Source organism: Petromyzon marinus, chromosome 66 (genome assembly GCF_048934315.1).
Source record: "Petromyzon marinus isolate PM22_M1 ecotype Great Lakes invasive population chromosome 66, UKy_Petmar_22M1.pri1.0, whole genome shotgun sequence".
NCBI classification, from domain to species: Eukaryota; Metazoa; Chordata; class Hyperoartia; order Petromyzontiformes; family Petromyzontidae; genus Petromyzon; species Petromyzon marinus.
The window spans coordinates 4,673,382-4,690,944 of NC_133732.1; the positions used below are offsets into that span (position 1 = coordinate 4,673,382).

At 43.2% G+C, this 17,563-nt stretch overlaps 1 protein-coding gene across 2 annotated transcripts in view; it reads right to left on the reverse strand.

Moving 5' to 3' along the window:
* Nucleotides 1-17,563, reverse strand: part of PLG (plasminogen) — a 179,103-nt gene that overhangs the window by 63,808 nt on the left and 97,732 nt on the right. For both annotated transcript variants that reach the window (XM_076054559.1, XM_076054560.1), the window contains 3 exons: nt 8,934-9,054; nt 6,839-6,957; nt 1,272-1,443 (listed from right to left, as the gene is read on the reverse strand). In XM_076054559.1, the coding sequence (XP_075910674.1) occupies nt 1,272-1,443; nt 6,839-6,957; nt 8,934-9,054 (412 nt within the window). The remainder of the gene's footprint in view (nt 1-1,271; nt 1,444-6,838; nt 6,958-8,933; nt 9,055-17,563) is intronic.

Sequence of the window (17,563 nt, forward strand, 5' to 3'; positions counted from 1 at the left end):
TGTGTGTATACTGTGTGTGTGTACTGTGTGTGTACTGTGTGTGTACTGTCTACTGTGTGTGTACTGTGTGTGTACTGTGTGTGTGTACTGTGTGTGTACTGTGTGTGTACTGTGTGTGTGTACTGTGTGTGTACTGTGTGTGTACTGTGTGTACTGTGTGTGTGTACTGTGTGTGTACTGTGTGTGTACTGTGTGTGTGTACTGTGTGTATACTGTGTGTGTGTACTGTGTGTGTACTGTGTGTGTACTGTGTGTGTACTGTGTATGTGTACTGTGTGTGTATGTGTACTGTGTGTGTGTGTGTACTGTGTGTGTGTACTGTGTGTGTGTACTGTGTGTGTGTACTGTGTGTGTACTGTGTGTAGTGTGTGTACTGTGTGTGTGTACTGTGTGTGTGTACTGTGTGTGTGTACTGTGTGTGTGTGTACTGTGTGTACTGTGTGTACTGTGTGTGTGTACTGTGTGTGTACTGTGTGTGTACTGTGTGTACTGTGTGTGTACTGTGTGTGTACTGTGTGTACTGTGTGTGTGTACTGTGTGTGTACTGTGTGTGTGTACTGTGTGTGTACTGTGTGTGTGTACTGTGTGTGTACTGTGTGTACTGTGTGTGTACTGTGTGTGTACTGTGTGTGTACTGTGTGTGTACTGTGTGTACTGTGTGTGTGTACTGTGTGTGTACTGTGTGTACTGTGTGTGTACTGTGTGTACTGTGTGTGTACTGTGTGTGTGTACTGTGTGTGTGTACTGTGTGTGTGTACTGTGTGTACTGTGTGTACTGTGTGTGTGTGTACTGTGTGTACTGTGTGTGTACTGTGTGTGTACTATGTGTACTGTGTGTGTACTATGTGTGTACTGTGTGTGTACTATGTGTGTACTGTGTGTGTACTATGTGTGTACTGTGTGTGTACTATGTGTGTACTGTGTGTACTCTGTGTGTACTCTGTGTGTACTCTGTGTGTACTGTGTGTACTGTGTGTGTACTGTGTGTGTACTGTGTGTGTACTGTGTGTGTGTGTACTGTATATGTGTACTGTGTGTGTACTGTGTGTGTGTACTGTGTGTGTGTGTACTGTGTGTACTGTGTGTGTACTGTGTGTACTGTGTGTGTGTGTGTGTACTGTGCGTGTACTTTGTGTGTACTGTGTGTACTATGTGTACTGTGTGTGTACTATGTGTGTACTGTGTGTGTGTACTGTATATGTGTACTGTGTGTGTACTGTGTGTGTGTACTGTATATGTGTACTGTGTGTACTCCACCCCCCCACACTCACTTGCAGCTGTAGACCTCTGGCCGCCTACGATGAGCGTGTGGACTCTGCGAGTCCCAGGCCTGGCAGGTCCGGCCCGACACGGTGACCGAGACGGTGCCCCGGTAGCCCTCCCCTTGACCTTTCACGCAGGTCAAGGTGACCTCCAGGTCGGGGTTTGTGGGGGGCGACCCCTCTGGGTGAGAGAAACAACGGAAACCGGGGGGGCGGGGTGATGGTGATGCTGGTGGCCGGGGACTGGCACCTCAAGCTCGGGGCCACCCCCACCATTTTTGTCAAACTCAATTGGGGGGACCCCCCACAAATTCTGACCAGGGGGCAGCTCCAATCGCGATGTGTTTTGTCGTAATTTGTTTTGTTGAATGAAAATGTATTTTTGCTTGTTCCTTGGTAGAAAAATTTCAGAAAAAATTACAAATAATAATAGTAAAATAACAATGTTATTTCTTTTTTCTCTAATAATAATTAAATTTTTCTTCCGACGTGACTTTACCGAGGGAAAAATAATATTAGTTTTCACTCAGGCAGGTAGAAAAATATTTTACCGAAAGAAACAAAAGAGTATATGGATTCCTGCAGTCACCGAAAGCTTCAAGTGAAAATGTATTTTGACACTAATGATATTTCATTAGACATCCCTTGCCAGTATTAAATCGTGACGATAGGGTTTTTTTTTCCTGCAGTCACGACAGTTTCAAGTCAAAATGTAACCCTCCTGTTGCGAATAATATTGGTGATAATAGGTTGTTTTTTTTCACTTCCCTGGCAACAAAAACAGGTGCGTGAAGATGTTAAAGCACCATTCGAGACAACCCGGCCATTGCTCGGCTATTCGCGAGCTTGGAGAGCACACGGACTCCTCCAGTACTCGTCAACATTCGACCCACGAACTTTCAGAGATGCGAACCAACCTGGTCCCTACGTCTAGTTTCGGCTATTCGGACCGAGAGAGTCGTGAGTTCGTCCACAACGCAATAGATGGTGGTGGTGGCATCTACATCTGCAGAACGTGAAGAACCAGTGGCATCTACATCTGCAGAACGCGAAGAACCAGTGGCATCTACATCTGCAGAACGTTAAGAACCAGTGGCATCTACATCTGTAGAACGTGAAGAACCAGTGGCATCTACATCTGCAGAACGCAAAGAACCGGTGGCATCTACATCTGCAGAACGTGAAGAACCAGTGGCATCTACATCTGTAGAGCGTGAAGAACCAGTGGCATCTACATCTGCAGAACGCGAAGAACCAGTGACATCTACATCTGCAGAACGCGAAGAACCAGTGGCATCTACATCTGCAGAACGTGAAGAACCAGTGGCATCTACATCTGCAGAACGTGAATAACCAGTGGCATCTACATCTGCAGAACGTGAAGAAGCAGTGGCATCTGCAGAGAGTGAAGAACCAGTGGCATCTAAATCTGCAGAACGCGAAGAACCAGTGACATCTACATATGCAGAACGCGAAGAACCAGTGGCATCTGCAGAGCGTGAAAAACCAGTGGCATCTACATCTGCAGAACGTGAAGAACCAGTGGCATCTACATCTGTAGAGCGTGAAGAACCAGTGGCATCTACATCTGCAGAACGCGAAGAACCAGTGACATCTACATCTGCAGAACGCGAAGAACCAGTGGCATCTACATCTGCAGAACGTGAAGAACCAGTGGCATCTACATCTGCAGAACGTGAATAACCAGTGGCATCTACATCTGCAGAACGTGAAGAAGCAGTGGCATCTGCAGAGAGTGAAGAACCAGTGGCATCTAAATCTGCAGAACGTGAATAACCAGTGGCATCTACATCTGCAGAACGTGAAGAACCAGTGGCATCTGCAGAGAGTGAAGAACCAGTGGCATCTACATCTGCAGAACGTGAAGAACCAGTGGCATCTACATCTGCAGAACGTGAAGAACCAGTGGCTTCTACATCTGTAGAACGTAAAGAACCAGTGGCATCTACATCTGTAGAACGTGAAGAACCAGTGGCATCTATATCTGCAGAACGCGAAGAACCAGTGGCATCTACATCTGTAGAACGTGAAGAACCAGTGGCATCTATATCTGCAGAACGCGAAGAACCAGTGGCTTCTACATCTGTAGAACGTAAAGAACCAGTGGCATCTATATCTGCAGAACGCGAAGAACCAGTGGCATCTACCTCTGCAGAACGTGAAGAACCAGTGTCTTCTACATCTACAGAACGTGAAGAACCAGTGGCATCTACATCTGTAGAACGTGAAGAACCAGTGGCATCTACATCTGTAGAACGTCAAGAACCAGTGGCATCTACATCTGCAGAACGTGAAGAACCAGTGGCATCTGCAGAGCATGATGAACAAGTGACATCTACATCTGCAGAACGTGAAGAACCAGTGGCATCTGCAGAGAGTGAAGAACCAGTGGCATCTAAATCTGCAGAACGCGAAGAACCAGTGACATCTACATATGCAGAACGCGAAGAACCAGTGGCATCTACATCTGCAGAACGTGAAGAACCAGTGGCATCTACATCTGCAGAACGTGAAGAACCAGTGGCATCTACATCTGCAGAACGTGAAGAACCAGTGGCTTCTACATCTGTAGAACGTAAAGAACCAGTGGCATCTACATCTGTAGAACGTGAAGAACCAGTGGCATCTATATCTGCAGAACGCGAAGAACCAGTGGCATCTACCTCTGCAGAACGTGAAGAACCAGTGTCATCTACATCTACAGAACGTGAAGAACCAGTGGCATCTACATCTGTAGAACGTGAAGAACCAGTGGCATCTACATCTGTAGAACGTCAAGAACCAGTGGCATCTACATCTGCAGAACGTGAAGAACCAGTGGCATCTGCAGAGCATGAAGAACAAGTGACATCTACATCTGCAGAACGCGAAGAACCAGTGACATCTACATATGCAGAACGCGAAGAACCAGTGGCATCTACATCTGCAGAACGTGAAGAACCAGTGGCATCTACATCTGCAGAACGTGAAGAACCAGTGGCATCTACATCTGCAGAACGTGAAGAACCAGTGGCATCTACATCTGCAGAACGTGAAGAACCAGTGGCATCTACATCTGCAGAACGTGAAGAACCAGTGGCATCTACATCTGCAGAACGTGAAGAACCAGTGGCTTCTACATCTGTAGAACGTGAAGAACCAGTGGCATCTATATCTGTAGAACGTGAGGAACCAGTGGCATCTACATCTGCAGAACGCGAAGAACCAGTGGCATCTACATCTGCAGAACGTGAAGAACCAGTGGCATCTACATCTGCAGAACGTGAAGAACCAGTGGCATCTACATCTGCAGAACGTGAAGAACCAGTGGCATCTACATCTGCAGAACGTGAAGAACCAGTGGCATCTACATCTGCAGAACGTGAAGAACCAGTGGCATCTACATCTGCAGAACGTGAAGAACCAGTGGCTTCTACATCTGTAGAACGTGAAGAACCAGTGGCATCTATATCTGTAGAACGTGAAGAACCAGTGGCATCTACATCTGCAGAACGCGAAGAACCAGTGGCATCTACCTCTGCAGAACGTGAATAACCAGTGTCATCTACATCTACAGAACGTGAAGAACCAGTGGCATCTACATCTGTAGAACGTGAAGAACCAGTGGCATCTACATCTGTAGAACGTCAAGAACCAGTGGCATCTACCTCTGCAGAACGTGAAGAACCAGTGTCATCTACATCTACAGAACGTGAAGAACCAGTGGCATCTACATCTGTAGAACGTGAAGAACCAGTGGCATCTACATCTGTAGAACGTCAAGAACCAGTGGCATCTACATCTGCAGAACGTGAAGAACCAGTGACATCTACATATGCAGAACGCGAAGAACCAGTGGCTTCTACATCTGTAGAACGTGAAGAACCAGTGGCATCTATATCTGTAGAACGTGAGGAACCAGTGGCATCTACATCTGCAGAACTTGAAGAACCAGTGGCATCTGCAGAGAGTGAAGAACCAGTGGCATCTAAATCTGCAGAACGCGAAGAACCAGTGACATCTACATATGCAGAACGCGAAGAACCAGTGGCATCTACATCTGCAGAACGTGAAGAACCAGTGGCATCTACATCTGCAGAACGTGAAGAACCAGTGGCATCTACATCTGCAGAACGTGAAGAACCAGTGGCATCTACATCTGCAGAACGTGAAGAACCAGTGGCATCTACATCTGCAGAACGTGAAGAACCAGTGGCTTCTACATCTGTAGAACGTGAAGAACCAGTGGCATCTATATCTGTAGAACGTGAGGAACCAGTGGCATCTACATCTGCAGAACGCGAAGAACCAGTGGCATCTACATCTGCAGAACGTGAAGAACCAGTGGCATCTACATCTGCAGAACGTGAAGAACCAGTGGCATCTACATCTGCAGAACGTGAAGAACCAGTGGCATCTACATCTGCAGAACGTGAAGAACCAGTGGCATCTACATCTGCAGAACGTGAAGAACCAGTGGGATCTACATCTGTAGAACGTGAAGAACTAGTGGCATCTACATCTGTAGAACGTCAAGAACCAGTGGCATCTACATCTGCAGAACGTGAAGAACCAGTGTCATCTACATCTGTAGAACGTGAAGAACCAGTGGCATCTACATCTGTAGAACGTCAAGAACCAGTGGCATCTACATCTGCAGAACGTGAAGAACCAGTGGCATCTGCAGACAGTGAAGAACCAGTGGCATCTAAATCTGCAGAACGCGAAGAACCAGTGACATCTACATATGCAGAACGCGAAGAACCAGTGGCATCTACATCTGCAGAACGTGAATAACCAGTGGCATCTACATCTGCAGAACGTGAAGAACCAGTGGCATGTACATCTGCAGAACGTGAGGAACCAGTGGCATCTACATCTGCAGAACGTGAAGAACCAGTGGCATCTACATCTGCAGAACGTGAAGAACCAGTAACATCTACATCTACAGAACGTGAAGAACCAGTGGCTTCTACATCTGTAGAACGTGAAGAACCAGTGGCATCTATATCTGTAGAACGTGAAAAATCAGTGGCATCTACATCTGCAGAACGCGAAGAACCAGTGGCATCTACATCTGCAGAACGTGAAGAACCAGTGGCATCTACACCTGCAGAACGCGAAGAACCAGTGGCATCTACATCTCTACAACATTAAGAACCAGTGGCATCTACATCTGTAGAGCGTGAAGAACCAGTGGCATCTACATCTGTAGAGGATAGTTGATTGGGTGGTTTGGTGGGGGGGGTGGGTGGGTGGTTTGGTGGAGGGGTGGGTGGGTGTTTGGCTGGTTGGGTTAGTGGTTGGGTGGGTTGGTGTTTGGTTGGTGGGTGGTTGGGTGGGTGGTTGGGTTGGTGGTTGGGTTGGTGGGTGGGTGGGTGTTTGGCTGGGTTGGGTGGGTGGTTGAATGTTTGGCTGGTTGGGTTGGTGGGTGGTTGGGTGGTTGAATGTTTGGCTGGTTGGGTTGGGTGGGTGTTTGGCTGGTTGGGTTGGGTGGGTGGTTGAATGTGTGGCTGGGTAGTTGGGTGGCTGGGCAGCTGAACGTGTGGGTGCTCTGCGTGGCTCTGCCCGCTCACCGCACTTGGCCACGGCGCAGTACTCCCACCGCTTTTCCGGGTCCGTGGTGTAGCACCAGGGTCTGGGCTCCCCGTCTGGGTTGCGGCAGTAGTTGTTCACCAGGCCACGCTCGGGAAAACTGTCTCGCAAACGCAGCGAGCCGGAGCCACGCTCCATACACTGCTGGATGGGTGTGCCGCCTCTCACAGCCCCCCGCGGCTGGGAGCGTGCGTGCCTCATGCACTACTGTGCTATACACTACTCTATACACTACACTACTATACACTACACTATACACTACACTACAATACTATACACTACACTATACACTACTCTACTATACACTACACTACTATACACTACTATACACTACACTATACACTACTCTATACACTACACTACTATACACTACTCTGTACACTACACTACACTACTATACACTACACTACACACTACTCTACTATACACTACATTATACACTACTCTACTAAACACTACACTATACAATACACTACTATACACTACACTATACACTACTCTACTATACACTACACTACTATACACTACACTATTCACTACACTATACACTACACTACTATACACTACTCTACTATACACTACACTATACACTACACTACTATACATTACTTTGCTATACAGTACTGTACTGTGTGGCTGGTAGCTGTGTCTGTGTGTGTGTGAGTGAGTACCTGTGTGAGTACCTGTGTCTGTGTGTGTGAGTGAGTAACTGTGTCTGTGTGTGAGTGAGTGTGAGTACCTGTGTGAGTACCTGTGTCTGTGTGTGTGTGAGTGAGTACCTGTGTCTGTGTGTGTGAGTGAGTAACTGTGTCTGTGTGTGAGTGAGTACCTGTGTGAGTACCTGTGTCTGTGTGTGTGTGAGTGAGTACCTGTGTGGCTGGTAGCTGTGTGTGTGTGAGTGAGTACCTGTGTCTGTGTGTGTGTGAGTGAGTACCTGTGTCTGTGTGTGTGTGAGTGAGTACCTGTGTCTGTGTGTGAGTGAGTACCTGTGTGGCTGGTAGCTGTGTGTGTGTGAGTGAGTACCTGTGTCTGTGTGTGTGTGAGTGAGTACCTGTGTCTGTGTGTGTGTGAGTGAGTACCTGTGTCTGTGTGTGAGTGAGTACCTGTGTGAGTACCTGTGTCTGTGTGTGTGTGAGTGAGTACCTGTGACTGTGCGTGAGTGAGTGTGAGTACCTGTGTTTCTGGTAGCTGTGTCTGTGTGTGTGAGAGTGAGTACCTGTGTAAGTACCTGTGTCTGTGTGTGTGAGTGAGTACCTGTGTGAGTACCTCTGTCTGTGTGTGAGTAAGTACCTGTGTGGCTGGTAGCTGTGTCTGTGTGTGTGTGAGTACCTGTGTAAGTACCTGTGTCTGTGTGTGTGTGAGTGAGTACCTGTGTGAGTACCTGTGTCTGTGCGTGAGCGAGTGTGAGTACCTGTGTGGCTGGTAGCTGTGTCTGTGTGTGTGAGTACCTGTGTCTGTGTGTGTGTGAGTGAGTACGTGTGTGAGTACCTGTGTCTGTGTCTGTGTGTGAGTACCTGTGTCTGTGTGTGTGAGTGAGTACCTGTGTGTGTGTGTGTGAGTGAGTACCTGTGTGAGTACCTGTGTCTGTGTGTGAGCGAGTGTGAGTACCCGTGTGACTGGTAGCTGTGTCTGTGTGTGTGAGTACCTGTGTCTGTGTGAGTACCTGTGTCTGTGTCTGTGTGTGTGTGAGTGAGTACCTGTGTGAGTACCTGTGTCTGTGTGTGTGAGTGAGTACCTGTGTGAGTGTCTGTGTCTGCGTGTGTGTGAGTGAGTACCTGTGTGAGTACCTGTGTGGCTGTGTGTGTGTGAGTACCTGTGTGAGTACCTGTGTCTGTGTGTGTGAGTGAGTACCTGTGTCTGTGTGTGAGTATCTGTGTCTGTGTGTGTGTGAGTACCTGTGTGGCTGGTAGCTGTGTCTGTGTGTGTGTGAGTACCTGAGTGAGTACCTGTGTCTGTGTGTGTGTGAGTACCTGTGTGAGTACTTGTGTCTGTGTCTGTGTGTGTGAGTGAGTACCTGTGTCTGTGTGTGTGTGAGTACCTGTGTGAGTACCTGTGTCTGTGTGTGTGAGTGAGTACCTGTGTGGCTGGTAGCTGTGTCTGTGAGGTTCCAGCTGGTCCCAGCGTTGACACTCCCTCCCCGTCTCCGTGCGGGACGTCTTACCCCGATAGTCTTCTCCAATGCACGTGTAGCAGTCGCCTGCACAACAACAACAACGACAACAACAACAACAATATTCTTTGGTTCTTTCGCTAAAATCACGTAGGCATGAAATGAAATAAATCCCGACGTTTCGGGCGCAACACAAGCGTCCATCATCAGGTGGGGAAAGCCGTGGCCTGCTGCTGAGGCTGACTTTTAGAATGTTTGAAATGGGTCTAGCCCAAGGGTCATAAAGAAGTGGCCGGGGCTAGTGATGTTAATGTGAGACATTAGCGTGATGTTAATGTGAGAAATTAGCGTGATGTTAATGTGAGAAATTAGCGTGATGTTAATGTGAGATATTAGCGTGATGTTAATGTGAGATATTAGCGTGATGTTAATGTGAGATATTAGCGTGATGTTAATGTGATACATTAGCGTGATGTAAATGTGAAACATTATTGTGATGTTAATGTGAGACATTAGCGTGATGTTAATGTGAGAAATTAGCGTGATGTTAATGTGAGATATTAGCGTGATGTTAATGTGAGATATTAGCGTGATGTTAATGTGAGATATTAGCGTGATGTTAATGTGATACATTAGCGTGATGTAAATGTGAAACATTATTGTGATGTTAATGTGAGAGATTAGCATGATGTTAATGTGAGACATTAGTGTGATGTTAATGTGAGAAATTAGCGTGATGTTAATGTGATACATTATTGTTATGTTAATGTGATAAATTAGCGTGATGTTAATGTGAGACATTAGCGTGATGTTAATGTGAGACATTATTGTTATGTTAATGTGATAAATTAGCATGATATTAATGTGATAAATTAGCGTGATGTTAATGTGAGAGATTATCGTGATGTTAATGTGATAAATTAGCGTGATGTTAATGTGATACATTAGAGTGATGTTAATGTGAGACATTAGCGTGATGTTAATGTGAGACATTAGCGTGATGTTAATGTTAGACATTAGTGTGATGTTAATGTGAGACATTAGCGTGATGTTAATGTGAGAGATTAGCGTGATGTTAATGTGAGAGTTTAGCGTGATGTTAACGTGAGACATTAGCGTGATGTTAATGTGAGACATTAGCGTGATGTTAATGTGAGAAATTAGCGTGATGTTAATGTGATAAATTAGCGTGATGTTAACGTGACAGATTAGCGTGATGTTAATGTGAGAGATTAGCGTGATGTTAACGTGAGACATTAACGTGATGTTAATGTGAGACATTAGCATGATGTTAATGTGAGACATTAGCGTGATGTTAATGTGATAAATTAGCGTGATGTTAATGTGAGAAATTAGCGTGATGGTAATGTGAGACATTATTGTGATGTTAATGTGAGACATTAACGTGATGTTAATGTGAGACATTAGCGTGACGTTAATGTGAGACATTAGCGTGATGTGAATGTGAGACTTTAGCGTGATGTTAATGTGAGACATTAGTGTGATGTTAATGTGAGAGATTAGCGTGATGTTAATGTGAGAGATTAGCATGATGTTAATGTGAGACATTAACGTGACGTTAACGTGAGACATTAGCGTGATGTTAATGTGAGACATTATGCTGATGTTAATGTGAGACATTAGCGTGATGTTAATGTGAGACTTTAGCGTGACGTTAATGTGAGAAATTAGCGTGGTGTTAATGTGAGAGATTATCATGATGTTAATGTGAGAAATTAGCGTGATGTTAATGTGATACATTAGTGTGATGTTAATGTGAGACATTAGCGTGATGTTAATGTGAGAGATTAGCGTGATGTTAATGTGAGAGTTTAGCGTGATGTTAATGTGAGAGATTAGCATGATGTTAATGTGAGACATTAGCGTGATGTTAATGTGAGAGATTAGCGTGATGTTAATGTGAGAGTTTAGCGTGATGTTAATGTGAGAGATTAGCATGATGTTAATGTGAGAAATTAGCGTGGTGTTAATGTGAGAGATTATCATGATGTAAATGTGCGAAATTAGCGTGATGGCAGTGACAGAAATTAGCATCTAACTGTAGAAAAGAAGAAGAGCAGCCTCCTGGACGAGGGAGTGCAACACAACAGGTTTAATCCTAAGGGCCTGTGAGTATGAGAGTCTAATCCTAAGACATGTGAGTATGAGAGTGTAATCCTAAGACTTGTGAGTATGAGAGTCTAATCCTAAGACATGTGAGTATGAGAGTCTAATCCTAAGACATGTGAGTATGAGAGTGTAATCCTAAGACTTGTGAGTATGAGAGTCTAATCCTAAGACTTGTGAGTATGAGAGTCTAATCATGTGAGCATGAGAGTGTAATCCTAAGACATGTGAGTATGAGAGTGTAATCCTAGTGACATGTGAGTATGAGAGTGTAATCCTAAGACATGTGAGCATGAGAGTCTAATCCTAAGACATGTGAGCATGAGATTACAATCCTAAGACATGTGAGTATGAGAGTGTAATCCTAAGACATGTGAGTATGAGATTGTAATCCTAAGACATGTGAGCATGAGAGTGTAATCCTAAGACATGTGAGTATGAGAGTGTAATCCTAAGACAAGTGAGTATGAGAGTGTAATCCTAAGACATGTGAGTATGAGAGTGTAACCCTAAGACATGTGAGCATGAGAGTGTAATCCTAAGACATGTGAGTATGAGAGTGTAACCCTAAGACATGTGAGCATGAGAGTCTAATCCTAAGACATGTGAGCATGAGAGTCTAATCCTAAGACATGTGAGTAAGAGAGTGTAATCCTAAGACATGTGAGTATGAGAGTGTAATCCTAAGACATGTGAGTATGAGAGTCTAATCCTAAGACATGTGAGTATGAGAGTTTAATCCTAAGACATGTGAGTATGAGAGTCTAATCCTAAGACATGTGAGTATGAGAGTCTAATCCTAAGACTTGTGAGTATGAGAGTCTAATCATGTGAGCATGAGAGTGTAATCCTAAGACATGTGAGTATGAGAGTGTAATCCTAGTGACATGTGAGTATGAGAGTGTAATCCTAAGACATGTGAGCATGAGAGTCTAATCCTAAGACATGTGAGCATGAGATTACAATCCTAAGACATGTGAGTATGAGAGTGTAATCCTAAGACATGTGAGTATGAGATTGTAATCCTAAGACATGTGAGCATGAGAGTGTAATCCTAAGACATGTGAGTATGAGAGTGTAATCCTAAGACAAGTGAGTATGAGAGTGTAATCCTAAGACATGTGAGTATGAGAGTGTAACCCTAAGACATGTGAGCATGAGAGTGTAATCCTAAGACATGTGAGTATGAGAGTGTAACCCTAAGACATGTGAGCATGAGAGTCTAATCCTAAGACATGTGAGCATGAGAGTCTAATCCTAAGACATGTGAGTATGAGAGTGTAACCCTAAGACATGTGAGCATGAGAGTGTAATCCTAAGACATGTGAGTATGAGAGTCTAATCCTAAGACATGTGAGCATGAGATTACAATCCTAAGACATGTGAGTATTGAGATTACAATCCTAAGACATGTGAGTATGAGAGTGTAATCCTAAGACAGGTGAGTATTAGAGTGTAACCCTAAGACATGTGAGTATGAGAGTCTAATCCTAAGACATGTGAGTATGAGAGTGAAATCCTAAGACATGTGAGCATGAGAGTGTAATCCTAAGACATGTGAGTATGAGAGTGTAATCCTAAGACTTGTGAGTATGAGAGTCTAATCCTAAGACATGTGAGTATGAGGGTGTAATCCTAAGACATGTGAGTATGAGAGTCTAATCCTAAGACATGTGAGTATGAGAGTCTAATCCTAAGACATGTGAGTATGAGAGTGTAATCCTAAGACATGTGAGTATGAGAGTCTAATCCTAAGACATGTGAGCATGAGAGTCTAATCCTAAGACATGTGAGTATGAGAGTCTAATCCTAAGACATGTGAGTATGAGAGTCTAATCCTAAGACATGTGAGTATGAGAGTGTAATCCTAAGACATGTGAGTATGAGAGTGTAACCCTAAGACATGTGAGTATGAGGGTGTAATCCTAAGACATGTGAGTATGAGAGTGTAACCCTAAGACATGTGAGTATGAGAGTCTAATCCTCAGACATGTGAGTATGAGAGTCTAATCCTAAGACATGTGAGTATGAGAGTCTAATCCTAAGACATGTGAGTATGGGAGTCTAATCCTAAGACATGTGAGTATGAGAGTCTAATCCTAAGACATGTGAGTTTGAGAGTGTAATCCTAAGACATGTGAGTATGAGATTACAATCCTAAGACATGTGAGTATGAGAGTCTAATCCTAAGACATGTGAGCATGAGAGTCTAATCCTAAGACATGTGAGTATGAGAGTGTAATCCTAAGACATGTGAGTATGACAGTGTAATCCTAAGACATGTGAGTATGAGAGTCTAATCCTAAGACATGTGAGCATGAGATTGTAATCCTAAGACATGTGAGTATGAGAGTGTAATCCTAAGACATGTGAGCATGAGCGGGTAATCCTAAGACATGTGAGTATGAGAGTCTAATCCTAAGACATGTGAGTATGAGAGTGTAATCCTAGTGACATGTGAGTATGAGATTACAATCCTAAGACATGTGATTATGAGAGTGTAATCCTAAGACATGTGAGTATGAGAGTCTAATCCTAAGACATGTGATTATGAGAGTGTAATCCTAAGACATGTGAGTATGAGAGTGTAATCCTAAGACATGTGAGTATGAGAGTCTAATCCTAAGACATGTGAGTATGAGAGTGTAATCCTAAGACATGTGAGTATGAGAGTCTAATCCTAAGACATGTGAGTATGAGAGTGTAATCCTAAGACATGTGAGTATGAGGGTGTAATCCTAAGACATGTGAGTATGAGAGTCTAATCCTAAGACATGTGAGTATGAGAGTGTAACCCTAAGACATGTGAGTATGAGAGTCTAATCCTAAGACATGTGAGTATGAGAGTCTAATCCTAAGACATGTGAGTATGAGAGTCTAATCCTAAGACTTGTGAGTATGAGAGTGTAATCCTAAGACATGTGAGTATGAGAGTGTAATCCTAAGACATGTGAGTATGAGAGTCTAATCCTAAGACATGTGAGTATGAGGGTGTAATCCTAAGACATGTGAGTATGAGAGTCTAATCCTAAGACATGTGAGTATGAGAGTGTAACCCTAAGACATGTGAGTATGAGAGTCTAATCCTAAGACATGTGAGTATGAGATTGTAATCCTAAGACATGTCAGTATGAGAGTGTAATCCTAAGACACGTGAGTATGAGAGTGTAATCCTAAGACATGTGAGTATGAGAGTGTAATCCTAAGACATGTGAGTATGAGAGTGTAACCCTAAGACATGTGAGTATGAGAGTGTAACCCTAAGACATGTGAGTATGAGAGTCTAATCCTAAGACATGTGAGTATGAGAGTGTAATCCTAGTGACATGTGAGTATGAGATTACAATCCTAAGACATGTGATTATGAGAGTGTAATCCTAAGACATGTGAGTATGATAGTCTAATCCTAAGACATGTGATTATGAGAGTGTAATCCTAAGACATGTGAGTATGAGAGTGTAATCCTAAGACATGTGAGTATGAGAGTCTAATCCTAAGACATGTGAGTATGAGAGTGTAATCCTAAGACATGTGAGTATGAGAGTCTAATCCTAAGACATGTGAGTATGAGAGTGTAATCCTAAGACATGTGAGTATGAGGGTGTAATCCTAAGACATGTGAGTATGAGAGTGTAATCCTAAGACACGTGAGTATGAGAGTGTAATCCTAAGACATGTGAGTATGAGAGTGTAATCCTAAGACATGTGAGTATGAGAGTGTAATCCTAAGACATGTGAGTATGAGAGTGTAACCCTAAGACATGTGAGTATGAGAGTGTAACCCTAAGACATGTGAGTATGAGAGTGTAACCCTAAGACATGTGAGTATGAGAGTCTAATCCTAAGACATGTGAGTATGAGAGTGTAATCCTAGTGACATGTGAGTATGAGATTACAATCCTAAGACATGTGATTATGAGAGTGTAATCCTAAGACATGTGAGTATGATAGTCTAATCCTAAGACATGTGATTATGAGAGTGTAATCCTAAGACATGTGAGTATGAGAGTGTAATCCTAAGACATGTGAGTATGAGAGTCTAATCCTAAGACATGTGAGTATGAGAGTGTAATCCTAAGACATGTGAGTATGAGAGTCTAATCCTAAGACATGTGAGTATGAGAGTGTAATCCTAAGACATGTGAGTATGAGGGTGTAATCCTAAGACATGTGAGTATGAGAGTCTAATCCTAAGACATGTGAGTATGAGGGTGTAATCCTAAGACATGTGAGTATGAGAGTCTAATCCTCAGACATGTGAGTATGAGAGTCTAATCCTAAGACATGTGAGTATGAGAGTCTAATCCTAAGACATGTGAGTATGAGAGTCTAACCCTAAGACTTGTGAGTATGAGAGTCTAATCCTAAGACATGTGAGTATGAGAGTGTAATCCTAAGACATGTGAGTATGAGAGTGTAATCCTAAGACATGTGAGTATGAGAGTGTAACCCTAAGACATGTGAGTATGAGAGTGTAATCCTAAGACATGTGAGTATGAGAGTGTAACCCTAAGACATGTGAGTATGAGAGTGTAACCCTAAGACATGTGAGTATGAGAGTGTAATCCTAAGACATGTGAGTATGAGAGTGTAATCCTAAGACATGTGAGTATGAGAGTGTAATCCTAAGACATGTGAGTATGAGAGTGTAATCCTAAGACATGTGAGTATGAGAGTGTAACCCTAAGACATGTGAGTATGAGAGTGTAATCCTAAGACATGTGAGTATGAGAGTGTAATCCTAAGACATGTGAGTATGAGAGTGTAATCCTAAGACATGTGAGTATGAGAGTCTAATCCTAGTGACATGTGAGTATGAGAGTCTAATCCTAGTGACATGTGAGTATGAGAGTCTAATCCTAAGACATGTGAGTATGAGAGTCTAATCCTAAGACATGTGAGTATGAGAGTGTAACCCTAAGACATGTGAGTATGAGAGTGTAATCCTAAGACATGTGAGTATGAGAGTGTAATCCTAAGACACGTGAGTATGAGAGTCTAATCCTAAGACATGTGAGTATGAGAGTGTAATCCTAAGACATGTGAGTATGAGAGTGTAATCCTAAGACATGTGAGCATGAGAGTCTAATCCTAAGACATGTGAGCATGAGATTACAATCCTAAGACATGTGAGTATGAGAGTGTAATCCTAAGACATGTGAGTATGAGATTGTAATCCTAAGACATGTGAGCATGAGAGTGTAATCCTAAGACATGTGAGTATGAGAGTGTAATCCTAAGACAAGTGAGTATGAGAGTGTAATCCTAAGACATGTGAGTATGAGAGTGTAACCCTAAGACATGTGAGCATGAGAGTGTAATCCTAAGACATGTGAGTATGAGAGTGTAACCCTAAGACATGTGAGTATGAGAGTCTAATCCTAGTGACATGTGAGTATGAGAGTCTAATCCTAGTGACATGTGAGTATGAGAGTCTAATCCTAAGACATGTGAGTATGAGAGTCTAATCCTAAGACATGTGAGTATGAGAGTGTAACCCTAAGACATGTGAGTATGAGAGTGTAATCCTAAGACATGTGAGTATGAGAGTGTAATCCTAAGACACGTGAGTATGAGAGTCTAATCCTAAGACATGTGAGTATGAGAGTGTAATCCTAAGACATGTGAGTATGAGAGTGTAATCCTAAGACATGTGAGTATGAGAGTGTAATCCTAAGACATGTGAGTATGAGAGTGTAATCCTAAGACATGTGAGTATGAGAGTCTAATCCTAAGACATGTGAGTATGAGAGTGTAATCCTAAGACATGTGAGTATGAGAGTGTAATCCTAAGACATGTGAGTATGAGAGTGTAACCCTAAGACATGTGAGTATGAGAGTCTAATCCTAAGACATGTTAGTATGAAAGTGTAATCCTAAGACATGTGAGTATGAGAGTGTAATCCTAAGACATGTGAGTATGAGAGTCTAATCCTAAGACATGTGAGTATGAGAGTGTAATCCTAAGACATGTGAGTATGAGAGTCTAATCCTAAGACATGTGAGTATGATAGTCTAATCCTAAGACATGTGAGTATGAGAGTCTAATCCTAAGACATGTGAGTATGAGAGTGTAATCCTAAGACATGTGAGTATGAGAGTCTAATCCTAAGACATGTGAGTATGAGAGTCTAATCCTAAGACATGTGAGTATGAGAGTCTAATCCTAGTGACATGTGAGTATGAGAGTCTAATCCTAAGACATGTGAGTATGAGAGTCTAATCCTAAGACATGTGAGTATGAGAGTCTAATCCTAAGACATGTGAGTATGAGAGTCTAACCCTAAGACATATGAGTATGAGAGTGTAATCCTAAGACATGTGAGCATGAGAGTCTAATCCTAAGACATGTTAGTAAGAGAGTGTAATCCTAAGACATGTGAGTATGAGAGTGTAATCCTAAGACATGTGAGTATGAGAGTCTAATCCTAAGACATGTGAGTATGAGAGTCTAATCCTAAGACATGTG